The sequence below is a fragment of the Hoplias malabaricus genome, chromosome 13, assembly GCF_029633855.1.
Source record: "Hoplias malabaricus isolate fHopMal1 chromosome 13, fHopMal1.hap1, whole genome shotgun sequence".
NCBI classification, from domain to species: domain Eukaryota; kingdom Metazoa; phylum Chordata; class Actinopteri; order Characiformes; family Erythrinidae; genus Hoplias; species Hoplias malabaricus.
The window spans coordinates 24,421,495-24,448,079 of NC_089812.1; the positions used below are offsets into that span (position 1 = coordinate 24,421,495).

The 26,585-nt window shown below is 39.5% G+C and overlaps 2 protein-coding genes across 8 annotated transcripts; one reads left to right on the forward strand and one right to left on the reverse strand.

Annotated features, from left to right (window-relative positions):
- Positions 1–41: 41 nt before the first annotated feature.
- strada (STE20 related adaptor alpha) lies at positions 42–14,997 on the reverse strand. Of its 4 annotated transcripts, none has more exons than XM_066641915.1 (13): positions 14,523–14,997; positions 13,851–13,924; positions 13,308–13,365; positions 7,673–7,725; positions 6,346–6,451; positions 5,475–5,596; positions 5,173–5,281; positions 4,921–5,044; positions 3,773–3,944; positions 3,424–3,528; positions 2,968–3,221; positions 2,589–2,631; positions 42–2,498 (listed from the first exon to the last, which is right to left on the reverse strand). In XM_066641915.1, exons 2-13 carry the CDS (start codon positions 13,860–13,862, stop codon positions 2,343–2,345), a joined length of 1,314 nt encoding a protein of 437 aa, XP_066498012.1. In that variant the 5' UTR covers positions 13,863–13,924; positions 14,523–14,997; the 3' UTR covers positions 42–2,342. The 4 variants fall into 4 exon arrangements, with proteins under 4 accessions (XP_066498012.1, XP_066498013.1, XP_066498015.1 ...); XM_066641916.1 differs by lacking the exon at positions 7,673–7,725 and adding an exon at positions 9,702–9,730 and having other exon boundaries at positions 14,523–14,996; XM_066641918.1 differs by lacking the exons at positions 7,673–7,725; positions 13,851–13,924 and having other exon boundaries at positions 44–2,498; positions 14,523–14,994.
- A 1,331-nt stretch (positions 14,998–16,328) lies between these two features.
- Positions 16,329–26,116, forward strand: ddx42 (DEAD (Asp-Glu-Ala-Asp) box helicase 42). 4 transcript variants are annotated; one of them, XM_066642540.1, is made up of 18 exons: positions 16,329–16,407; positions 17,172–17,420; positions 17,545–17,704; positions 17,861–17,922; positions 18,190–18,226; positions 18,745–18,897; positions 19,398–19,502; positions 19,643–19,762; positions 20,114–20,290; positions 20,891–21,019; positions 21,237–21,336; positions 21,465–21,512; positions 21,620–21,717; positions 22,180–22,456; positions 22,732–22,958; positions 23,130–23,240; positions 23,580–23,678; positions 23,856–26,116. In XM_066642540.1, exons 2-18 carry the CDS (start codon positions 17,209–17,211, stop codon positions 24,555–24,557), a joined length of 2,817 nt encoding a protein of 938 aa, XP_066498637.1. In that variant the 5' UTR covers positions 16,329–16,407; positions 17,172–17,208; the 3' UTR covers positions 24,558–26,116. The 4 variants fall into 4 exon arrangements, with proteins under 4 accessions (XP_066498637.1, XP_066498639.1, XP_066498638.1 ...); XM_066642542.1 differs by lacking the exon at positions 16,329–16,407 and adding an exon at positions 16,414–16,673; XM_066642541.1 differs by lacking the exon at positions 16,329–16,407 and adding an exon at positions 16,414–16,669.
- Positions 26,117–26,585: the final 469 nt, after the last annotated feature.

A 26,585-nucleotide genomic window follows, 5' to 3' on the forward strand; every position in this document is an offset into this window, starting at 1 on the left:
TATGTAGGGACTAAAACCAAGCTAGTAAACACTGCCACAAGCACCCCCTCCCTGTATGGGTCAAGCATTAGTATTAAGTTTGGATTATTAGTATTAAGAGTCCACTGTGCATGCACTTGTGGGAAATACAGGGGTTAGACAATGAAACTGAAACACCTGTCATTTTGATGTGGGAGGTTTCATGGCTAAATTGGACCAGCCTGGTGGCCAAACTTCATTAATTGCACATTGCACCAGTAAGACCATGTGCATCCAATGGTTCAAACATTGTATCTTGAAGGCGGTGCTATGTATCAGGACGACAATGCACCAATACACACAGCAAGACTGGTGAAAGATTGGTTTGATGAACATGAAAGTAAAGTTGAACATCTCCCATGGCCTGCACAGTCACCAGATCTGTATGTAGTCAACCCCTGTATGTAGAAGAACATAGATTCATCTGTCTTGCGTTTTAAATCTCTAGATCAGTAGTCAACCCCTGTACGTAGAAAAACATAGATTCATCTGTCTTGCGTTTTAAATCTCTAGATCAGTAGTCAACCCCTGTACGTAGAAAAACATAGATTCATCTGTCTTGCGTTTTAAATCTCTAGATCAGTAGCTGTGCTTTTTAAACTAACATACTCTCAAATGAAATAAAAAAACACCACTCCATTTAATCTACCAGTCTTCAACCTAACAATTAATGAGTGCCATCTATATCACTGAGATCCTCCTGATCCAACCTGTTACATAAATATTCCTTACAGACACTTGAGATTTTTTAAAGCCTTTATTATCTTCCTCCCAATATGTAACATTTGAGAAGCTCAACACAGACGTGTCTACTGAAATCTTTCCAAAGTTGCTGCTTCTCTTGAACAAACAAAAAATCATTGCATTAACAACATTCATTATGGAAGGAAATGGTTGAGACATTGATGGGCACACATCTTTAACAGCACCGTGTGAGCAATGAGGTTTCCTCTTTATTAAGTTCTCCAAACACTGGTGTGCAACAGGAAAGAGCATGGAAACTTCACACTGAGTTTAAGGACCAGTTTGTTGCTGTCAAAGTGCACCTTCTGTCTCCATCCTTTCACTGGTTGATATCCTGCTGGTAGTTTGAACAAACAATTAAACCCTGTTCGTTCTGAGGTGACTGAATCAACTCAGATCTGTCTGAATCTTTCAGAGTAAATCCACAAGCAGCAAGACGAAGGCATTGGCTCAGAAGGCCATGCAGTATGTCAATGTAAACATAGCTCAGTGCTGAAGCAAGCGGTACTAAGCTATAAGACATTCACAAGAAAGTGTTGTTCAGTTCATTACAAAAACACATAACACTTGTCAGTAACAGTGCACAAAACTCAGCACCCAAACACTCCCCTAACCACCTCTGTAAAACTTAAAAAAAAAAAAAAAAAGGAAACAGTAATGGTGGGTGTTTCATATTCATGCATTTTCCAGTGTGTGTGATCAGATTGTTTGGGTAAGACAAAGCTGAATCTGACTTCTTATTTAAATTTGCCATGGCACCTTGTATGGTGCAACAGATACATTCCAGCACCCAAGGCATATAAAGCCAATTTGAGCTTCGTTAGATCAAGGCTGTGGCATTTGCTGGCTTTGCACCTCTCCAACAGAGATGAAAAAAAATAAACATGGTCCTCCCTTAAACAATTTCAGTTGTATTTACAAATAACTATATACACAAAACATAAAAAAGAGAAAAGACAGAATCCTGAATCCCTTTGTTGCTTGAAGGAACAGCCCAACTGTGCATGCTAGTATTGCCGACAATGAACCAAAGCCAGTAGTCACTAATTTGCAAGAATTTTTCTTCATGCTAATTTGCAGTTGGTCAATATTAACTGTGAGCAACGTTAGCATTACCAATTGACTCAATACGTAAACCTTTTGTTGTAGTATGGTCACACGGGCAGGAAACTGAACCCTGCTACTCAAACCCCAATGTAACAAACCACACTACATCAAACACTTCACAAGCACAATAAGCATGACACCACAATGCTTATTATAATGCCATGACCATACTTATTATGATGTCATAATGTTTACCATAACTATTATGATGTCATCACACTTACATATTTTGTAATGTTAATTTGTGGCTGTTCGATTATACTCATTATTAGCAACAATAGCATTACTGCTCCTTCAGTTTAACTCTCTCCTCCTTGTCCTTTCACATTCTACTCTTTAGCAAACACATGCACCAACCTCAGCACCTCCAACCACATCAAGACTAAACCATCCTCTTGTTTTCATTTTCATCCACAAGCCACTTTGCACAGCTCATCCATTTTCCTTATTCAGCTACATCCCTCCTTCTCTTGTCAGAAGTCCCAATCGTCCACATCCAAGTGGCTGAGGCCAGATTCCAGACTGGCCAGACCCGAAGGAGAGTCTTGAGGCTGGACGCACTCAAAGCTGCTCAGAGGTGAGACAGGACGCAACAATTCAGGCAAAGCCTCGCCCGGCCGACGCTTTATCTGCAGAGAACATGCACCATTCATTAATGCATTTTCTTAAAATTATTTATTCATTAATTCATTGTGTGTGTCATATATTGCCATTCTCACCTGCTTAAAGAAGGGGTGACTAATCAGCGTGCTGGCAGAAGGTCTGTGGGGGAAATCATTTTGATTACCACACACAACCACATAACTTCATCCACATTCAGATGCTTGGAATCACTGTTTTCATTAACAAAAAAATATTTGATGCCGAATAAATTCTTTAAAAGTTCCTAATATGTGGATATAAGATATTAGAAGTTTGATGTTGCTGTAGGTTATTCTGTAATATTCCATTTCAAATGTGACAATTAAGTCTACAGGCAGTGTAGAAATATGGAAAGGTACTGTTTGGAATTAACAACAGTGCATTCTTGTAATTGAATTGGTGGGGCACATATAGATTTTATATGGAGTCACAATTAGTGCATGGTGTGAGCTTTACCTTTTCTCAGGGTCTCTCTGCAGGCACAGCTCCACAAAGGCGTGGAAGTGAGCGCTGAATGTACGGCTGTAAGGATTTGCTCCCGAAGAGGAGGAAGGTTCTCCATTAGCATGGCGAGCCCCACCAGCACTGGGGCCCTCACAGATCCCCGAATCGGCCCCAGAGCGAGACGGTTTCATACTGAGCTCCTCGGGGGGGATGGTGGTGGTATCCAACAGACATGGGACTGTACCGTTCAACTTCTCCAACAGCATCTGACAGATACACACAGGCAAAAATACAGATCAAGCAACACAGACAGACAAACACAAGGGAGAAGTAAATAAAGACAATTTATTTTAACTTTCATTGAGGTTTTACATTCTTTATTAAGATATTAAACTCTATATGATCATTGACATATAACATTATACAGGAATTTCCTAACAAAGTGGTTTATGGGAGGTATGGGCTTACCTGGGTAGCGGGCATGTCTTTAAATGGTACGTGACCATTTGCCAGTTCACAAGCAGTAATTCCTAAACTGTAGATATCAGAGCGGAAGTCATATCCCTGAAGATTCTGTGAAACACAAACACACACACATACAAAATCATGTATTATACCCACTGTGTGTCCGAATGTTGCCAGCAGAAGTTCACTCACCAATAGTACATTTCACTTTAGAGCAGCTCAATGTCAAGCATGCACTTGAGGCGCTAAAGCACCATACTGAAGCACTGAACTATGGAGCTGTAGAACTGTGTGCTACATGTAGTGTATTATAAAGTAACATAGAAATGTATTATACATTATAAAAGCATACCTGCTGTAGCACCTCAGGACTGAGCCAGGGCAGCACTTTAACACTGTATTGGGGGAAATCATGGACCACCCGAGCCCTCTGGCCGTTCCGTATTAGACTGAAGATGCTCCTCAGGCCAGACAGATGCACCTGACCATCCGCTGAGATCAAAATATGACTCGCCTTCACACTCCTACACACAAATCACACAGAAACAATACACATTCGAGTTCCAAAAGATCATCTTTTTTTTTGTGTTTGTTTTTTTGCAAGTTGCATTTGCAAAATTCATGGTATTTATTTGACAAACACTCTTATCAACAGCAACATACAATTTTATTTGTGTGTCAGATATTGGTTAATGCATTTTTAACCCATGTACACACTGGAGCTGCGTGCCAGTGACCTTACCTGTACCACCACCCGAGATTGTGATGTTGCTCATGGGTGCGTACAACGTTTTAAGCTACTTGTATAACAGAATGACCAGCAATATCCTGTAGTTTGTTCTACCCTTCAATTATTTGTCCTTTGAATGGTCTCTGTACACATTTAAAGATGCCTCATACACAATAGGAGATGATGAAATAGCCATTTTGAAGGTTCTCTTTCATTTTTTGGGTGCCACTCTGGAGAATAGGAATGAACTGGCAGTAGAAACTTTCAAGGAGCTGAGGCTGGGGTTTTCTGACCATGTGCAAACATGAGAAGTCTGAGGATCCGTCGTGGCTGAATCATTTAATTTTCTCACGTCACCATGTTATAACACTTGCCTCTTGCCTAAATTCGCTAGTCACAGCTTTGCTTGTCACTTGCTGGCAAATCATGTCTACAAATCGACAACTGTCAGCTCTCAGAGGAACAGCTCGGTGGTGTTCTTTTCTAAACAGTATGTTAGGAGTCTTACCTAAATGTGCTTACTGAGACCAGGAAACTAAACCCTAGTTTTCTGCAAAGACATCAGCAGCATTACTCAGTACACTACACCAAGTACATTAGGAAAATGATAATAAGGCAAATTATCACAGTATTCGGTAATGCTAAAACCGATGGTGTACGAAGGTTAAGCGACTTTCATTATCACAACATTATCAATAATGCCACTGTTGACACAGCATGGTAATACTTGTGCAAGTGTAAAACCCTGTGTGCGTGTCTGTGTTTCTCACCGGTGTACGTATCCCATGTGATGAATGTATTCCAGAGCCCGGAGAACCCCAAGCAGGATGTAGGCGATAGTCAGTTCACTCATTCCATCAGTGAAGTGAGTGCTGATCAAATCTCGTGCAGAGCCTGGACAAGCAGACCACATACAAACTGTTTAAATTCATCCTAAACCCCCAAAACACTTCAGCTACCAACTCATAATCAAACTATTGTATATTCTAGCGGTTCCTAGACATGTGACCCATTTTACTCACCGTAGGCCATCAATGGTGTGATCACCCATAACTCGTTCTCTGCAATGAAGATGCTTTTGTACGGGAGGATGCTGGGATGGTGGAACAGTTTTGAGACATGGAGCTCTCCCTGAGATATAAATATAAATATAAATATATATATATATAAAAACACATTGCATTATAATCTGTTCCAGTCTATATCTACTCTACAGGGTTTTGTTCCAGCTGGTTATATGACTAACAAAAAGGGATGGGCAGAGTGACTAAACATTCAGGGCATTTTTATGACACTAGGGAAAGAGGAGTGTATCAGAACTGACCTGCAGGTAGTTGACCATGTCGTTAGTGCAGAATTCCAGATCAATCCGTCTGATAGCAACATGTTCTCCAGTGGGTTTGTACCGGGCCAGGTTCACTGTCATCAGGTTCTCCAGACCATGACCTACACATGCACAGACACTACAATTGTATAGGCTGTCATGCTCAGGATTTTGTCATAGTCTGTCTAAAACCACAAGCAAATTAAATTAGCTTCTAGTGAAAGCATCACATTTAGAATTTTAAAATCATTATTTTATATTCAGAATTAATAAATTGAAAAATATTCCTTTAATAAAATGTTGGCAATTTCCATTTTAACACAAACATAAAATTGTGAAGAAAATGTCATCAAGTTGAAGCCTACTTCAAAACAAATCATTATTCCCTAATTGGAGATTTATGTCTACATCAATATAATCATGGAGGAAATGTCCTACATATGTGCCTATGTGGCTAAACTTATGCTGTAAGAGCTAGAGTACGAGGAGAGATTATAAAGACTTCACGTAAAGCAATGACACCCGCAGGGACAGCTACAGTGGGATGTTTTCCCAAAACAACAAAATCATTTTGACATAGTTCCTAAACTTCCATGTTAATTTCATGTGTTGTGCTGTCTCTAAATGAAAGTTTTAAATGACAGCACTAGAAAACGACACTATAGTATCTTGTACAGTGTAGTATCTTGTACATTTGTACTTTTAGAGATGTCATCATGTCAGCAAAGATGGCCAGACACTGCTTTCCACCATCATCCTGTGTTGCTACTTAGTGACATTGCTTTCCATGGTTATGATGTTAACACAGATATAGTCTTAGACTCTGTAGCTATCCCTACAGCTGTCAGGGTTCAGAGTCCCCAGTGCTGACCAATGATGGTGAGGAGCTCATAGGCACTGCTGTCGGGCAGGAAGGTTCCCATGGTGATGTCCTGGGGAGGGAGAGGGTTCAGAGACTCGTGGCTGTCCTCATGGGCCTGGAAAAGAGAACCAGCCATTTAGCGAAACACACCCACACTCCATAGCCCTTCTCAGTACTCTTACAGTAATGTCCAGTCTGTCCTTTAATCCTGCTGATGGTGTGATTGGAACATATATATTTCAACTTAAAATCTCAATTAAAGTTGTGTTTTAGCTTTGTTTGTAACTTGAAACCACCACACACTCTTGTTAAATATTCATGAAGAATGGACCAATAGTAATGCAACACATTTACTTGGAAAGTCAGGAACTAAAGAGTACTGAAGAAGGGCTAAATAGCTGGTTTGGTTTGGGGAAGTGTGCTCTGGATGGGCTGTGAGAGTGTATAAAGCATTCAATAAGTGTGGAAGATACTCTGTTTATTACATAACCATCAATCAAAAACCAAAAAAGATGGCTGAATCTGTTTGTTTAATGTGCTCTAGCATGAAAGATGGGTGTATGGTGTTACTATGCAACAGTCACTGGGCAGCAGACATTTTGAAACATAAAACTACGTCCTGTGGGCAGAGAAAGATACAGATATACAGAGGTCCAAGTTGTCATACAGAAATTGTGTAAAAGCACTACAAAAAAAAAAAAAAACAACAACACGGTGTGCTCTAAATCAACAGGACAAGGTACAGATACAAGTGATGCATTCAATGATTTACATTTGCTCTGATTTGTTTGCAAGACGAAGGATGTCACAACAGCAATTAAACTCTTTGAATTCTTCCTTTTTCTTTGACAGATCCCAGCAAGATTTCTCAGCCAGCCAAAAACTCAAGTTCAAATTAGAGGATTGTTCAATAAAATACCTCAATTTCAGGTTTAAGTTATCTGGCTATCTGGGTTAATTTTTCTTTTCTGACACATCAGAAGTGTGTGTCATTAAGCAAGGTTATTCAATTTGCCTGATAACTTAAGCCAGATATGAATGACTGTCCAACAGAATATTATCCAAATATCCCATGAGCCCTTACTTACTGAACAATACTTAACTATGGCCTTAAAGGGGACATCTACAATTGTGGAGAAATGCTGTTCTCTCTGGTTTGTTTATGTTAAGAAGCTCCATGTCTTTTAAGGAGGAACGGTATGATGGAAGGGGGAAAAAAAAAACACTGTTGCATGTAAGTCGCAGGAGTTGAACTTGTCTGTACGTTTTTATTCACTGTTTGAATTACCAGAGAAACTAATTTGTAACTCGAGTTGTTTATTTTAGTAGCACTTACTGTAATGCAGTTAGCTGTCTCCTGAATCTGGAGACAGTCCCACCTTAAGTAACCTGAATCAGCAAAAATAAGTCAATATTATCCACCCATGAAGCAGGAATAGAACAATATCGTCATCTCGGTTCATGCTTTTAAACGTTTGGAGTTCTCTCTGTTGTCTAAAAAATCCAATGCCTTTTCTCTGCTGTTTTTTTAACCCATTTACAGACTCTAGGGCTCTGTAAACACATTATACCGGTTTCAAGCACACAAACAGACTGGAGAGCAGCAAATGGTTAAACACCTTCTGAATTGTATGAATTGTTCTTTAATTAAAATAGTGAATATCACCTTTAAGTTATCAATATAAGTCTGTCGTTCTGCTTTTGACATGTATCAAAATGCACGATTTCTCATTTAAATCGAAATCTTTAACCCTAAGTGGAGGTGTGTCCAATAGTAAAGTCTCTCAAGCATCTTCCTTTTGAACAATCGTCCAATCTGGGATTATCTTGCTAAGTAGTTCATTTTGCTTTTGGACACATTAGAAGGGTGTGTCATTAAGAAAGATGTCTCAGTTGGCCAGAAAACTTAAGCCTGAAGTGAGGGTCTGTAATGGGGTGTAATTTCTCTGGCCAAGATCAGAAATCCTGCTTTGAGAAATACCTCCCCATAGTACATTCTAATGCGCAGTGTTTACACCGCAGGGTAAAGGATGGTCAAAACCATGTGTTTCTGTTTGGACACATGAAATGCCATCCCACCTAACATGCTCAAGCGATCAATGACAAAAAAGACCACTGAGCACTTTCCTAGCATCAACAGATTAATCACAAACAGCCAGCACTGCATTAGCCCAACAAGTCCATCACTTATCAGTCTACAGCACAACAGCAATAGACACCATCACAAAGGTGAAGATACAACACTCAACACAAACTCACTTAGTTTTAAACTGTAGTTACAGTCCTAATGAAGCAATCAAAGGAATCACATTAAAGACAGCCCAACAGCCAGAACTACAGTATTACCTGCTCCACCGCTGATTATAACTGTCCCTTCAAAATGAATCATTACGCCACCACCATCTGTAGTCAGAAGCCCAAGAGAGAACTGTCCTTGCTTTCTCTGTGCGGATAGAGCAGCATAATATTTCCCCCAATATCTCAGTAGGATGTTATCTAGTGCAAGTATGTATTAAGTAAAGTTAATGTTCTCGTCCAAGTGTTTGGAATCCTGCCTTCACCCACCTAACTTGCCAACCCTGTGTGATCGGTAGAGGGCAGCAAATGGGTGGAGTTGGCAAAGACTACATTTATATAATAAATAAATAATAATAATTAAAAAAAAAACAAAAAAAAAAAAACACAAAGAGCTATTTTCACTTGACACACTACAGTTTGCATGTGCTATAATAGCGCTCATGTTGGTGGGATTGAGTCATAGACTTCAGATATATGTTAGCTTTGCAGCTACATAGGAATTATATTTTACATTTAAAATATGGGTAAAATATACACAAATTAGATTTGATTTTTTTGGCAAAAGCTCTCACTTTCCATAGCCTAAAAATCTAAAGATGTATTTTATTGTCTGAATGCTTACAACTGCAAAACCTATTCAGAATAATTTAAATAACAACAAATTTCTTGTCTGTATCCTAAAACCTGACTACTAAGGCCTAACTCTCCCTGCTATTTAAGTACAGGCTGGTTTCCTCTTCACAGAAGCACTTTTCTATGAAGTACAAGGCTCTTCTGTTCTACCTTGGTCCCTGTAAATGGCCTCCAGACTCATAACTGTGTGAGAGCAGCTAGGTGAGGGATGAGTGTAATCGCATGGAACCAAACAGCAGCACGATGAGTTCATGCACAGAAGCACACAGCCTCATTCATTCACACTTTAACATATGCGTAACCATGTTCACACAAACAAACACATCCTGCATGCTCATACATCCAAATATCAAATCCATACATACACCCCCCCCACACACACACACCTAGCCATCCACAGGCTACAAAAGCAGTAACAGAGATCCCACACTTACTTTCCTGAGTGGGCTTGCCTGAGCTTGCTCTGGGTAGAGAAATCATGTAAATGACGCAAAAGACACACAGATACACAAATAACTTGTGTTTAATGAGGTTCCATAAATATGATGTTACATTATGCCTCAATTGAGCACCACTAGGGCATATATAATGCATTTTAACAACAAAAAGAATAGTAAAGAATATATTAGTGAAATGAATAGGCAATTACGTTATCAGGTGCTTCACATAACTGAATTTTAACTGTAAGGGTTAATTTAATGTAGCTAAATTAGATTTGAATACATCAATCAAAAGATGTAAGAGGCATAATATAGATTATTTGACATGGTCGGTGCAGGGACATGTACTCACCTACATTTCACACATAAAGTGTATGACCTGCCCATGTCAGACAATCAGCACTTGTAATGAAATTATACCTAAAACTTAAAATTTGAATTTCCTTATCTTACCTGAAATTACCTATCCATGCTCTGCCCACAAACTGTTTAGATGTTGGTAACTAGTAACAGAACTTTTGCTGAAACTTAACAATTAAATTTAGTTTCCAAATATGGAAACAGAGCGCCTTTTAATTTAAAATTATATTTTAATTTTGTATTTATTCAAAAGGCCACAGTGTTGTCAGAAGCAGGTTTATTTTTGGCTTAGCAGGTCATTTATGTTTAGCAGGCTTAGGGTTTTCCACAAGGGGGTGCAATTACCACTCCAATAGCTGCCCTAACTAATGTGGCATTTAACTGTGAAGAGAACTTCTTTAGACATTTTGATCCGTTTCTGCCCACATTCCCCCACCTTAGATAGAGATTGGGCTGTCCTACTCACTCAGAGAGGGAGGCTAATTGTCCTTACTAGGACTCCTGGCGTTGGAAGGCCGAGGCATCACCTTGATTCAAACTGAACATTTCCTGGAGATAGGGCCAATGCTTACAGAGCTCCAAAACACACTATGTGCAGGTATTTATTAAGGTTTTTGTGTAAACTACAAATTTAAATAATCTAAATCAGATTTGTGTCAATGTGACCTTGACATAAATAAGATGCGTCATAATAATGATCCTGATGTAAATCACATCTTAATTATGAACGTGCGAAAAAAAATATGCACTTGTGGGCAGAGCATGGATTGGCCAGGGGCAAATTTTCTGTCACTTCTACACAGTTCTGTTTTTTCCATGATGAAAGAATTAAACAAATGTTTGAGTCAAACACAGGAACAGAAAGCAGCCAGGAGCAATTAAAAAAGGATATTTTTTGCATTTAGAGCAGGACAAACACATAGCAGCATGCAACATCCAAGCAACATAGATAGCAGCCGCAAAATGAGAGCCCTACTAAAGCAAACAGGAAAAAAGAAAAAAAAAACTATACATTTTCCAGAAGGTAATGTCAAATCTGTTTTCAATTATAGTATTCCTAAAAACTCTCATCTAAAAAATGCCTAATCTTGCATTATTTCCTGAGTATTTATTTTATCAACCTATATTTAAAAAAAAATATATATATAGGCTATAAGGCCACATCGTAGCTCTATCCTGTATTCCCAGCAAATAATTCATCAAAAAAAAACATCACTTGCACCGAAATAACAGTTTAGTTCACTAATTACATTTTACAAGTATCTGCAAAATACACGACTGATAAACTGACCCAATAAAGCAGCAGAGTAAGCACACACACCTACACACAAAGAAGCAAAGAAAATAACCCGCACTTGTTTCAGTGGCTTGATTTTGCAATAATGGTGTCAATAAGTTGTGAACAGAAGTGAATATTAGTGACTAGCATTTCAGTCAAATCTGATAAATGTTGGGTTTATTTCCATGGTAATTATCGATCAATTCTGTTTTAAAATGTTTTTTGAAGAGATATACTTGCTGTTAACTACGCGTTTGTGTATGCATCATGTCTGCCTCTCGTATCCTGCGTTGGATTGGTGCTAAGGTGCAGTACACACGTAAACGGTAGGGGGCAGTGCAGGCAGAAAGCTTTAAAGAAGGTTGTGTCAGAGACAAATCTGCAAATACATGCACCATTCTCTGGTTTGCCCTCTAGTGGAAGCCTCCACTTACAAGCGTAGCACATAGGCAAGTATGTGAACCGTAACGGTCACAACGCAGACGGTTGTCTACGCAAACTCATGGCCTAACAGCAAGCATATCTCTGGCCTCAGCTCTGCTCAAGGGCTGCAGTGTGTTAACTTTTACAGTGCCCTCTGCGGAAGTTCGGATATGGCTACAATAATTAGTAGAAATGTAGTATGCATATAATTGTACTAATGCGCTAATTGATTTTTACAACGTTCTTGACTAAGTGAATACATGTGATCACTCTTTATCATAAAAACTTCAATAATGAAGCTTGGCAAAATGGCAATGCTGATTAGGGCTTGACCGATATATCTGATAAAATCAGGTAAAATTTCCCTGAATTTATTATCGTCAAAAATCCCAAAAGATAATGCACCAATATTGCTTAAGGATTGCTTGATATTTTTTAAACCCAATTTACTCACAAATGTAGTCACTGCCAATTCCTCCGGTTAGCCATCACTCACCCAGTCACACAGTTTCACCAAACCAGAAGCTAAAAACGTGTACTAGCTCCTAATCCTACATCACTCAGCATGCTTGGAGCTGAACATCAAATGCCTAACTCTGTTGTGTTAACTGGTACCTACATTGGCAAGCACTGTACTGAGTGTTGGGAGAGGGAGGGCCATCCTACATCTATACAGTGATCCTAATTGACCATATTACATATAAAATTTGTTATCAGAATCTTTTTCTCCTTATACATTACACTGGCAAATCCTTTACAATGGGTAGGCCCTAATGTACAGCTGACTATGATGGGGATTTGTGTCCAGTGATGTCCATTCTTGCCCTAAAGGGAATTTATATGGCTTGAAAGGAAGTACTATTTCATGAGGACTGAATGATTTTCTGTAGAACTTATTAGAAATACAGTACTGTGCAAATGTCTTAGGCACAAAATGATATTATATATCCTACATAAATGTGGCACTTGTATAAAATTTTATCATTTACAATAAACACTAAAACCAGTAAAAGTTAAAGGATTTTTATTTTCTAAAAAGAAACAGATGTGTTGTGGGCGAGTGTGAAGAACAATGTTTGTTTCCAAATGTTCTTCTTCTTCATATTTATTATTAACATTTATAATCATTTATTATTAACCTCAGTAAAAATAGGTATTGGGTGATAACCTCAAATAATACTGGACTGCTATAGGTTTGGAAAAGATTAAACAACACATTCACAAACAGCAATCACTACTTACGGTTGCTTGTTTTAAAGCAATTAAATTCTAAATGTTCAGATAAATATATTTTTTAATCTCATTTTCTCCGGTGCTTTTGTACAGTAATTTTGCACAGCACTGTATGTTCCTGGGCTTTGAGGACAAATATTGATGTGTACTCTCAGTTCACAGAGGGAGTGGTGTTTATAGAGACTAGTATTAGAAGGACTCCCCTTCACATTCAGCACGGCTGCAGAACGACAGGCTAAAGCCTGGACTGGGGCTCAATCAGAAAAGCACAGCAACAGCACAGCGCATAGGGCTACTGTACTCACCTCCAAACAACTCCAGATCCCTCAGACTCTCCACACTCAGCTTCTCTGACACCCAGCGCTGGAGATGAGTGGTGGGGGGGGGGGGAGAGAGAGAGAGAGAGAGAGAGAGAGAGAGAGAGAGAGAGAGAGAGAGAGAGAGAGAGAATGAGAATATATCCAAATCATGAAAATATTTTTGAAGAAATCTATTTCTAAATTTAAAGTTCCCTGTGTCAGACATAAAACAGATTAATAATCTTCATATAAAAAAATTCACCAATATTTCAACAAGCATGAATTTAGCATCCAAAAGTGTTTTGTTGGCATGTGTTGTGTGGTGCTTTCAGTTTGCATTACAGCTCTACACACTCTCTGCACACATGCAGAGTACAAAAAAACAACAAAAATTAGATTAAGTGTAGACCTTCACTGAAAAGACTTGAGTACTGAGAACATCACAGGTTTCAATGCAATCGAGAACATAGTCTTGGAATGGCACAAAACTAATTACATCAATTTAAGGACAGTAAGTCACTGAACAACAGAAAAATCAGTGAGACTCACCAAAAAAGACATGGATCCTAAGGAAGTTGACAAGCTACACCATCAAAAACACACCCAGTGAAGAGGACTGCAAGCTAAAGGCAAAAGGTAGAAACACTGTGAGACAATTTAAAATAAATTCTCAAAGTGTGTTTTATTCTGTGTCCTTATGCCATGTTTTTAGAACTTCTCCTCAAAACTGTAGCTTTTAATATTTACAGCATCATCTCAATAAAGCCTGTGCAATGGTGTATTACAACAACAATAACCACTGTTGTTATTATTGTTGTTGTTGCTGTGGATATTATCCAGGTAAAGAACATACATTTTTCAAAAATAAAAATAAAAAACACCATATAGATTCACCACAAATGTCTGTAATTTTATATTAAATACGATAAATCATTTATACAATAGCCACTGTAATTACTCTGTAGGAAGAGCTCGTATTTCAGCATTTACCTTTAAATAAAAGGCACAGAGCAGTAATAATAGCAGTGTACAACACAACAACATATTATTGATGTAAACCTCTGGCAGTAAACTGGAGTAGATTTAGCAGGAGGTGTGTTTAAAGGTGCTTTAATATACGTAAATAAACTAACGTTAAGCTTAGCCAACATGGCTGGCTGACTTGGCGCCTTTCTGTCTTTCATCACAAAGGTTCATTAATAAAGTCGTAGATTCACGCACCTTCTGTATCAGATTAATTTAAGTTGTTTCCAATCGATACTGTAGAATTTGCCGATGTTAAATCATCATAATGTTGTAGTTTCAGAACAATTCTCAGCACCAAGGCGACACGCAGTGGGGTGGAAAACCTGCTACCAAACCGAGGTCGCGTCCCAATGAGCTCGATGCTCCCTACATAGTGCACTACACGTGTCTAATATTGGTTCTGTATCTTACATTTAAACAAATAACATTTGACCCGAGTCACCATAAAGCAGTTTAAAGTGGGGTATGTGGCAGTGCAGAGTTTTTTTTTGAACGACTCATATTTTGGACATAACTTATCCCATTAACTCTGAAATCCTGCTTTGTGTAACACCTCACCGCTGTAAACAATTCAATACAGAAGGAAGTGCAAGTGCGCTAGTTGTTTTCAGAAATTCATAACGCACTAGTGCCCTAAGTGCCCTAAGGGATCAAGGATTAATTTGATGCCTAACCGAAGAACGCGAAACCCCTGATCTGTCAACTGTCAACGGTTTACGCCCCATGATTCCTTTCAATACTATTGGTTAAGTTGACTCTAGTAGGTGGAGCAAGCAGTTTATTCGCGCCTTTATTGGCCCCGCGTCGAAAAGAAATAAAACAACGTAAAGTATCGCGAGAATTGTGCTGCCAGAGCAGGCTGTGTTCTAATTTTCGCTCTTGTGCTCTTGTACACTCTACTAAAAACACAGAGGGCCCAAAGGGAGCCCTCAGTCCTGCTTACCTTCACAAAGTCTTTGGCGACCTAACATACAGACCTACCCTCATGTCCTCATGCTTGGTTCATCTTATTCAAACGTGGGTGAAATTGGGGTTTTATAAAAACTCATTTTGGGAGTCTACAGCAGCTCGTTTCAGAGTACCAGCTGCATCTTAGTGATACTTGCAATTATTAAACATCTAAGTACCTCATTCTATGACGTGTTGGTCAGACAGCCATAAATAAAACTGCATTTTCTATTTTGTGGACCTCACTGAAGGGCACAAAGAGATCTGCTAATGGACACAGTCCAGGACAGCAGTATCTAATTTCCTATTTAGTCTGTTATAAGAATGTTTATAAGCTTAATCTTTTGTCCCTTAATTCGACCTTGGCAGAGGACCTCAAGACACAGACTCAGCACTTCAAACAGGGTGCCAACATGCTGCTGTAAATACACTGTTTACCATCATGACTTTTTATTACATTTGCATTGGGTATTGTCCTTTCAATAGCATTACCAAACTAACGTATGGTATTGTGTTTTGAAGAACTTGATTAAAACCTATATATTCTTCTCTTTATTTGTATGTCTAGACTTATTGGTCTATAATCCAGAAGAAATATAACATTTGGTCCCTTGAGACAAAACACCAAATAAGTATACACTTCTTATGTCTTCTGGAACACAATGAAGTAAAGACCCACTCTGTGTTAACATGTGCGATGGAGTTTATGTGCTAAAAGACAGCCAGTGTGTCTTTGAACACATGAGTGTCTCAAATGAGCAGATTCAGACAGCCAGGGTTTCTTACATCATAAACCTGAGGAAGCAATCCCCAGGCAGTGCTTTTGAGCTGTACACTAGTGGTAGAGATGTGCATTAATGCACTATTATGAAATTAGGGAATTTTTTTTATTAGAAACGTTTCTATACCTTTAATTCCAATGGGCAGAGGTAAATTTTTAAATGATTAGGGGGTTTTGAAAAGTGTGTTATTAGTAAATACTAGATAGGCGTCCTAGAACCACAGCAAGTGCACGAGTGAGCAAGTGCGCAGATTGGGCCGATGCCGGAGTGTATTCGAAAGGAGGCGAGAGCAGAAGCGGCGCTGAGCGGACTGCGGGGGGCGGAGAGACTGTGCTCCGTTGACTCTTCAGGTAGAGTCAGAGTCGGATTCAGGTTCACTTCTGAAATCTCATGCGATTCAAACCACAGCACAAAATCGGATAAGCAATTTGATAACCCGATTACTACATTATATACTGTTCGGATAGGGACCCGTGCGTGGGCCGCGTCCTAAACCACTCACCTGGCCTTGGCTGCTGTGCCTCGTTAGCTGCTAATGTAGCGAGCTAGCGGCTAAGCTAACGAGCTAAGGTCGATGGAAACAGCGTCAGAACACAAACAAATGATTTAACTGTAGGTAAAATAGCTGACTTAAATAATTATGAAGAAGTTAAGACCAAAGAATGCCCAGTAGCGTTAGTAGTGTTATGAGTATGGTCAATAGAAAGGAAATTTTTTTAGAGCTGCGTGTTTAGCAATTCTGTGTGCGGTCTCTTAACCCTGCATTTAATATACTCTTGTTTTTCTTTTTTAAAAATAGCGTAAATGGCCAAATAATGTGGCGCAGGTAAAATATGTAACTGGAAAACAGGCTGTGGATTTCTTTATTTTGTATTTTATATAACAACGATAGTTGGTGGGTTTTACCATTGCTGCTTTACTATTACTCTTGTACACTGGAATGTAAATTGTGGAGGGGGATGATATTGTGTAAATGCAGTATCGCAATTCTCGGATAAATCCAGATAGATATCACAGTATTGTGACCATGTACTAGTAGTGTCATTATCTACAGTCATTGTTTCTTGGAAGACTCCCAGATTTTATGGTTCTAATCTCTCTTATTTCTTCCCAGGTTTTCTCTCTATCTCAGCATATCAGCAGCTTTAGGCATGAACTGGAACAAGGGTGGTCCAGGGGGCAAGCGAGGCTTTGGTTTCGGAGGTTTCTCTCTGTCTGGAGGTAAAAAAGAGGAGCCTCGTTTGGCTCAAAAAGCGCACACAGCATTTGGGTCTTCAGGGCCCCCAGGTTATGGCAAGAACCAGCAGCTTCCAGCTTTCTACAAAATAGGAACCAAACGAGCAAATTTTGATGAGGAGAATGCGTGAGTGTTTTATTCACTGTATATTTGTTCTTATTGTAAAATATGTTTAAATGTGTGCGTAAGTGTGTCTGTGAGAGGAACAAGAGGACACAAACCTCTCTTTGACTTCTTTGCACTTGTCTAGGTATTTTGAGGATGATGAGGAGGAATCAAGCACCGCAGACCTGCCATATATCCCAGCAGAGAACTCTCCAACCAGGCAGCAGTTCCAGTCTGGGTCTGGAGGAGGAGGGGGTTCGGACAGCGAAGACGACCCCCTTGACGCCTTTATGGCCGAGGTGGAGGTAAGTTCACACAGTGGGAGATTCAACAATAACTATATTCCTTCTGACACTTACTGCAAGAGTAGTTATGTTCGATTTACTTTGATTCTAACATAAACTGATATACTTGAGCTGTGGATAGCAACTGAATAATCTCCTTTCCGTAACCAATAACAGAATCAAGCTGCCAAGGACATGAAGAAACTGGAAGACAAGGAGAAAGAGAAAAAGCTAGCCAAGTAAGACACACTAATGACTCATATAAAGCACTGTGAGAGTTTTATATCTTCCCAATATATAGTGGGAAGCTTGTTAAATAGTATAGCGAGAGCCGAATATCATGCGGCTCTTATTTTTATATATTTGAAACTGTATGTGTAGGTGATGGGAGATGGAATGGAAGTAGAAGGGATTAAATGTAGAGGGGGGATTGAATGGATGAGGGTTTCCTCGGGTGATTGAGCGAGTCGCAGGGAAGTTTTTTTTTCTCCGCTTGTTTCTTCCAGGGGTATTCGGGATGACATTGAAGAGGAAGATGAGCAAGTGAGTGACCCTCCTGAAGTTACTATCTTCATACGTCCTCATATGGCCTTCAGCAACTGCTTTGCCTCAATCTGTAGTTCCTATTCATTTTTATTATTTTTTTTTCTTTTCCCCTTCCTTTCATCAGTACAGCTGTACGTAGGTTACTTTTGCAGGTTAAACTCAACCCTTCCGTGGTTGGAGAAGTGGGTGGGTTGGTTCAGTGACTGAAGAAACTTTATAGATAGTGTCACTGTCAGAACTGAAACTTTTATAGAAGAAAGTTTAAAGAGTATTAATGATCAATGAAAGTGAATTTAAGTTTTGGTTTGAGGTAGTTTTTTTAATGCAAGATATTGTTTTTTGTTAGATGTTTTTCTGGGAGATAATTATTACCCAAAGTTTGTTTTCCTGCAAACCTTATTCATCAAAGACAGAAAGATAGTACCGTTCTTTATTTGTATTTTACCTGAAGCTCGCACTTGTCAAGCTCTAAGGCTGTTCAGGGATTTCTGACACTGTTTATTTGCTCTGTGCAGGAAGCTTATTTCCGTTACATGGCAGAGAACCCCACAGCAGGGCTGACTCAGGAAGAGGAGGAGGAGAATGTGGACTATGATAGCGACGGAAACCCCATCGCGCCAACCACCAAAAAAATTATCTTGCCACTGCCTCCTATTGATCACACTGAGGTACAGTGTCTGCATTAGCCTTGTCACTTTAAATGTACATGTGTAGAGTTATTGTAATCTAGTGTAGGTTAGAGCCAGTCATGTGACTGAAGATTTAAAGCATTTTTTTAATCGGGCCACTACATATCAAACCAGGAATTAGATGATTATTAGTTGGCATATTTATCCAAGAGTATTAATACCATTTAACTTTGTGATACCTCAAGAGCAATATAGCACAGTTTTATAATGAAAACACAAATTTGAAGTAGTGCAAGTGATGGTGTCTTGTTTCTCATAAAACAGCATAATATTTAATAACATAGTGTAATGTCAGTATTATATCAGTATACACAGTCCTGGTGTGTGTTGGTTCTTTTTTTTGAGCATTTTCTGAATTTATGTGGTACAGGGATGGTTATACTTGCAATTGAATCAATTTGTAAAATTATGTTATGTTCCTGTTTCCATATACAGAATATTCTATGTGACTTTCTGATTGTTGTGTGATCTTCCTCCAGATCGACTACCCGCCATTTGAAAAGAACTTCTATATTGAGCATGAGGAGCTGAACAGCCTGAATGGCACACAAGTGGTGGAGCTTAGACAGAAACTCAACTTGAGGGTTAGTGGCTTTCTGTGTTAGCTGTTACACACACACACACACACAGTTGCTTTGAGCATCCTCTGCTGTGTTTTTGCTGTGTGTTTTCTCATTTTGTTCTTTTCCACACTTTGTGAAATGACTGTGTTTATGATGAACAGGTGTCTGGTGCTGCTCCTCCTAAACCCTGCACCAGTTTTGCTCATTTTGGCTTTGATGAGCAGCTTATGAACCAGATTCGGAAGTCAGAGTACACCCAGCCTACGCCCATCCAGTGTCAGGTGAGATTCACTGTTACATGGAAAGAAAGAAAGAGGAATTGTGTTTTCACAGCAGCAGATAATACACACAACAACTCAGAACTATAAACAGACTTGGTTTAACAGTTATAAACTGTAAATAAAGTTAAATTGAAATATTTATCTAAAAATAAATAAAGCAGCATTGTTACTGAAACAGTGAGTCAAATAAAGCCAGGCTGAATAGAAATGCAAAAACCTACATCTCCTGCAGACAACTTCCTCAGATCCTTATCTTTGCCACATATCTCTATGGTCATCTTGGATTATAACCATAAGTATTTATTCCATAGTGTTCTCACTCCAACTTAACTTTTTCTCTCTCTCTTTTAGGGTGTTCCTATCGCCCTGAGTGGCAGGGACATGATTGGCATTGCTAAAACTGGCAGTGGAAAGACGGCCGCCTTCATCTGGCCCATGCTTGTGCACATCATGGATCAGAAAGAGCTGGAGCAGGGAGAAGGGCCCATTGCTGTGATCGTCTGCCCCACCAGAGAGCTCTGTCAACAGGTTTGAAGGGCTGGGGAGAGGCTGAGGGCATGAGCTTCACTTTCAGTACAGCAAAGGCCAATATTGTGAAAATGTTTAATGAACAGTTAAATTTGGCAGCCCTTTTAGAACAGTTATAGATAGTTTTATGTGCCATTTTCTGTTGAAAATGATGCATTAGCAAAAGAAGGAATAATAATAATGATGGATCTTGCAGTCCATACATGTGTATGAAATATTAAAGCTGCAATGGCAATACAACAACATTTTAAAGTACAAAGAACAAACAAATGGTGATGTATAAATAGACTGAAAAATAAGAATGTTAAAATAAAAAGAGAAGAATTATTAAAATAAATGCATTGAGGTAAAACTATGAAAGAAATGACTATTAAACATGTTAGAGTCTTCAAATTAAATGAACCAGGGAAATAATTTCAGTAATGAGTGACAAGAAAAACCTATGTCTATGGATTTAACCTTAAATGATCAGGAAGAGAGCTCTGCCTCATGAAGAATTAATGAGAATGTCTGCATAATAGGTGACTGTTATGTAGGATTAGAACTCATCTATATTTATCTTCCCAGGAGATATGATTATTTGTGTATGTTTGTGAGCAGATCCATACAGAGTGTAAGCGCTTTGGGAAGGCATATGGCCTGCGCTCCGTGGCTGTGTATGGAGGAGGCAGTATGTGGGAACAAGCCAAGGCTCTACAGGAGGGAGCTGAAATTGTAGTCTGCACTCCGGTAAGTACTCTCTGTTACCCCAGGCTGCATCCTCTCAGCTGGTGTCATGGCAAAGTACAGGGTGTGGCGTGTGCTCCTTTGCATTTTCTCATATTTGGTGATTTACTTTTATGAACTTGGTTACTCCAGAAACATGCATCAAGATATATAACATATGTTGAAGTTATGGATTTTATTTTGACTAAACTTTGAGCTGGAATGTCTTATTCTTTCTCAGGGTCGTCTGATTGACCATGTGAAGAAGAAGGCCACATCTTTGCAGAGAGTGACCTACCTGGTGTTTGATGAGGCTGACCGCATGTTTGATATGGGCTTTGGTGAGCTCCAATGCCTCTCTAACTGCTCTGCAGCTTTCTTCCGTTGTGTTGTTTTTCTCAAAAAAAGGCAAATGTTGTGTTGCTGTGATTTTCCTGAATGGAGTATTCTCATTTGCATTTTCTTCCAGAGTATCAGGTGCGATCCATTGCGAGTCATGTGAGACCAGACAGACAGAGTAAGTGGTTAGTTTGTGTGTTTGTCTGCTTTTGAAAAAGATGGGTTTACATGTGCATGCAGGTTCACCATCCGTCTTTACCTTTGTGTATTTCTTCTCTCCCTCAGCTCTTCTGTTCAGTGCCACTTTCAGGAAGAAGATAGAAAAGTTGGCACGGGATATTCTTACTGACCCCATTCGTGTTGTTCAGGGGGATATTGGAGAGGTGCAGCAATTTGGCACATTATTCAACATTCCATCGACATTCTCCCATTATAGAGTTATCGGGAGATGTTAGGCATGCAAGTTTCTACCTTTAGTGTTACACTGGAGCTATGTGGCTAAGTAAGAGATACTCACCAAAAAGCGTTGTGATGAACTAAGGCATCACACGCTTGCCACAATCTGTGTGGAGTTTTTGGATAATTTCAAACAATGTATTCTGAAAATAGATCAAATTAAATATATTAAAATAGATAAAAGTGCTGATGAAATTCTGAATTTTGTCAAGGTAGTTCATAAAGTGTCAGACACATTGTAAGAAAGAAACCAAAATTTGGACTCCACTTAAAATAAAAACTGTATACATTTGGGGGGGGTGGTTGCCTTAAGGGAAATTAATGTGATATTTTCCATTTCCTATGGTTAGACTGACCATTAAAGCCGTTTTACTCTCTCCCTCTCTCAGGCGAATGAGGACGTGACCCAGCTGGTGGAGGTGTTGCCAAACGGTTCTGAAAAATGGGTCTGGTTGACTCGCAGATTGGTGGAATTCACCTCCTCTGGCTCTGTGCTGATTTTTGTCACTAAAAAGGCAAACTCAGAGGAGCTGGCAAACAACTTACAGCAGGAGGGCTACAGTCTGGGCCTGCTGCACGGAGACATGGACCAGAGCGAGAGGAACAAGGTCATCAGTGATTTTAAGAAAAAGAACCTCCCCGTATTAGTGGCCACTGATGTCGCAGGTGAGGAAATAATTTACATGGCATCTTTTTTGATGTTTTTTAAATACTGATAATGTTCACTATATACTCAAAAAAGAACACTGATTCAGATTCAGTTAGAAAACAATCAAAATAAAATGAATAAAAATGAATTCATGAAGTGCCACCCCTGTATATCCTAATACGTAGTTTTATCTGACACTAACCATTTTTTTCTCCATGTTGCTGTTTTTTACTCCGTCCTTTTACAACATTTAATTTTTTTTTTGTCTCTATTTTGTTTCTTCCTTTTCCAGCTCGGGGGTTGGATATTCCCTCTATCCGCACAGTGGTGAACTATGATGTTGCCCGGGACATTGACACACACACACATCGGGTTGGCCGAACAGGTCGTGCTGGGGAGAAAGGCTTGGCCTACACACTGCTCACAAACAAAGATGCCTCATTCGCTGGTGATCTTGTTCGGAATTTGGAGGGAGCCAATCAGAGTGTATCCAAAGACCTGATGGATTTGGCAATGCAGGTGCTCCATTATTTCCATTCCCTGTTCCTTCTCTTGCATATCTATGTTTTAGTCTTACACTGTGTTAGACTTTAAAGCACATTAGGACACAAAATGTCAAACTGAATAATGCAAATAAAGTTTGGTGCTAATTATCAGTTCTGTTAAGGGTTTACTGTACTTTCCTCCCAGAATTCCTGGTTTAGGAAGTCTCGATTTAAAGCAGGAAAAGGGAAGAAACTGAATATCGGAGGTGGTGGATTAGGCTACAGGGAGAGACCTGGACTTGGCTCAGAATCTTCAGTAAGTTTCTCAGTGTCTCAGCAGTAAATGCAGTGTCTTGGCTGAGGATTAGTTCTGTAAAGTATTATCAACCTAGAATATTTTTGTTCTTATTATAAGAAAACACAAAAACGGTTACAATGTTTTTTAATGTAATGTGTTTATCTATTCCTCCACTATAATATTGTACTCTGTATTGTCCAGCAGTTTGGATTGTGTAATAGTTATATAAGAGAACAGTCTGTATGGATAAACTTGTGCTGTTCTTTGGTACATGCTACATGTTTGTGATATGATGTTTATTCAGTACAGTATTGCTATCTATATATTTCTTTACTTGGATCTTTCCTGTTAACACAGGAGCGCAGCAGTAATTCTGCTCTTGGTAACTATGAAGCCTACAAACCCTCCACTGGTGCAATGGGAGATCGTATGTCTGCCATGAAGCAAGCTTTTCAGGTAAAAACACATTGTCACTACTTAATTAACTTTATTTCTTCAAAAGTTTTTTTTTTACATGACTGAACACTACTGTGCATGCAGTCTTTTCAGTAAAAATTACTGAAAGCAGGAGATACATAAATCTCACAAGACATCTGTAACTAACTTAAAACTCTCCCCTTCCTTCTACCTCAGGCTCAGTACAAGAACCACTTTGTAGCAGCATCTGGCAACCCTCCCAAGCTCAGCTCTCAGTCTAGCAGCTCTTCTGGCTGGACCAGTGCCGGAAGTCTGAGTTCTCTGCCCACAGGAGCAGCTGCTGAAGGATCGGACAAATTGCATTTGTCCCCCACCTCTTTGTCTTCCCCATTGTACTCTGCCATGCCGCCTCCTTCCTCCTTCAATTCAGGCACAAAAATGCCTGGCTTCAGCAGTGCTAGCTCTCTCAGCTCCATTTCAGACTCTTATTCCTCCTCCTCCTCCTCATCCTCATCCTCCTCGAGATCTGGAGAAAGTCCGCGTAGCGACGACAGAGGTCGCTATGGAGATGGACATCGCCACGGCGACAGGCACAGCTCCGGGGACCGTGACCGGGATAGAGATAGAGATAGGGAGAGGGATAGAGAGAGAGACAGGGATAGAGACCGGGATAGAGACAGGGAGAGAGACCGGGAACGCGATCGGTACGGGGATAGAGACCGCCACAGCGACAGGGATCGCCATGGAGACAGCCGCAATGGTGATAGCAGCAGCCGACGGGACCGAGACGGACGATCTGAGAGGGATGATTGGAGGGGAGAAAGAGGCCAAGACAGGGCAGCGTCACACAGAGGAGGAGAGGACAGCTTTGCTGTTCCCGATCCACCAAAACGCAAGAAAAGCAGGTGGGACAATTAGAGCCACTTGGTCGCTATGAAAGCAGCATGCTTGCTAGACTCCATCAACCTGTCCTCTTTCAACCATGCATCAACACCTAAAAAACTACCAAAACACACAGAAAATTGGGGCAGTATTAAAGGAGCACTCAATGTTATTCAACAAATCCATTAATAATTAATTTTTTCAGTTGTAAATCAAATCAGTTTTCTCCCCAGTTTTAGCCACTGCCAATTCCACAAAGCTACTAAGAAGTGCAACATGTGAAGTTGAAACAGCATCTTTTCAAACTGCTGCTAACATGTCATTAGAGCTCAACACGCTCGGAGGAGGACATTAACTGGCCAGTTCTTTTAATGTCAGTGAACAACAGCCAATATTAGCGAGTATTGTGCTTGGTGATGAGGGAGAGCCATTCTAACCACCTAGAAAGAGCATGGCCATTTATGTTCTCTTGGATTCTCAGCAAATGCTCAGCAACTGGAGATGAAAAATGCAATACCCTCAGAAGAGACTTAGACCTAGACCAAGGGAGCAAGGCCAGTTATTCTCTGGGACTCCCAGCCACAGACGAGTTTGTCATCGTAGTCAGGTTTTTTTGCAGTGTAATAGTGTTCAGTTTTCAGTAGCTTTGAAACCCCTGCTTCCTCACTCATATTTGTAACAGGTTCAACACATCCACATTTGGAATAATGAAAACAATTTAATTCAAAACATTTATAATAGAAGCCAATAGACAGGGGTTTCACAATGATTTCATTTGGTGATTTATATGATAGATACAGCTGATAGAATGTTCCTCTAAACCTCCATCTTTCCTTAATCATAACGGCTCCTGACCCTTGCTTGCAGCCGGGTTGTTTGATGCCATTTGGGGTTGTCAATGACAGTATAGATGTCTGAATTAAAAGAAGCAAATTTAAGTTGGAAAGCCTTTTTTGTATCAATATTTGTGTGTGAATGTGTCTTTCTCTGGAGGGGGGAAAAATGAGTTTAATTTTTGTGTTAGAAACTTTTAGAAGATTACTTCTTAGAGCACAGAAATATGGTTGTTGTTTTTTTTTTTTTTCTGGGAGCAGCAGAGGACTGTTTCATTATGGATTAAGAAAACATCAGAGCCTTTTTGCCTGACTGTTTCAGAGTTTGTCAGCGATCAGTTTTGTAGGTTTAGGATTTCTGATGTACTTTTAAAATCTACCATTTCAAACTTGGACATATTTGTATAATTGCGTTATCTGTCTCATGAATTTTTAAACAAAAGTGAGTATGCTTAATTACAAAGTCAACCTCACGTTCTTCAGTTCTGCTCAGTAAACATCTGATCATAATTCTTCTGGCTTACTTCTACACACTCCCAGGCTTCATAAGACTAAGAACTTACATCTACACCTAAAACTGTATCTGTACATGTCTGGGTGATGTATATTAAAAGGTGAGATGGAAAAGAATTACTTCTGTGTTTGATTATTCCATGTTCATGATTTTGTGATCTTTCTCTAAAGAAACTGAAGTGTTGCAGTTCATTTATCCATTGTGTAATATTGGCACCAATATCTCATCTTGGCGTTAATAAACTTGGAGTCCTCTTATTGAATAGTCTTGTCTCTCTCTCTGATTTAAGGGGGTATACAAAATGATGTTAGTGATATGAGGTTGCATCAGTGTGTGTTATGCTTGTAAGAGTGGATCACATTATTGTCCACTTTGAGACATAACTCATTTGTGGTTCCACCTAGTCCTACATCTGTGCTCACAGTTCTCAGTCCTGCAGTGACACTTGAGTGGTTTAAAAACTTCAGGAGCACTGCTGTGTCTGGTCCACTAACACACCACTACTACTAACAGTCAGTGTAACTGCAGCGCTGAGAACGATTCTCCACCCACATACCTGCACTAGGAAGGCCCAGACCAATAAGCTACAGAGTTAAGAGGTGCACAAAGTATGCAGAGCAACAAGAATATAACAGTCTATAAAGTGGTCAGTGGAGCTGATGAAATAGGCAATGAATGTAGAAACAATGAGGTCAATGTTATGTATGATGGATGTAT

What these genes read in the sequence shown, in the direction of transcription:
- strada (XM_066641915.1), bottom strand. An exon ending in GGATCTGGAGTTGTTTGGAG is followed by an intron (nt 7,726 to 13,307) that starts GTGAGTACAGTA and finishes TTGCTGATTCAG; the next exon opens with GTTACTTAAGGTGGGACTGT. An exon ending in CAGAGAGACCCTGAGAAAAG is followed by an intron (nt 2,632 to 2,967) that starts GTAAAGCTCACA and finishes TTTCCCCCACAG; the next exon opens with ACCTTCTGCCAGCACGCTGA.
- ddx42 (XM_066642540.1), top strand. Translation starts at nt 17,209, where the DNA reads ATGAACTGGAACAAGGGTGGTCCAGGGGGCAAGCGAGGCTTTGGTTTC. An exon ending in TTCAGGGGGATATTGGAGAG is followed by an intron (nt 21,718 to 22,179) that starts GTGCAGCAATTT and finishes TCCCTCTCTCAG; the next exon opens with GCGAATGAGGACGTGACCCA. An exon ending in TGATGGATTTGGCAATGCAG is followed by an intron (nt 22,959 to 23,129) that starts GTGCTCCATTAT and finishes CTTTCCTCCCAG; the next exon opens with AATTCCTGGTTTAGGAAGTC.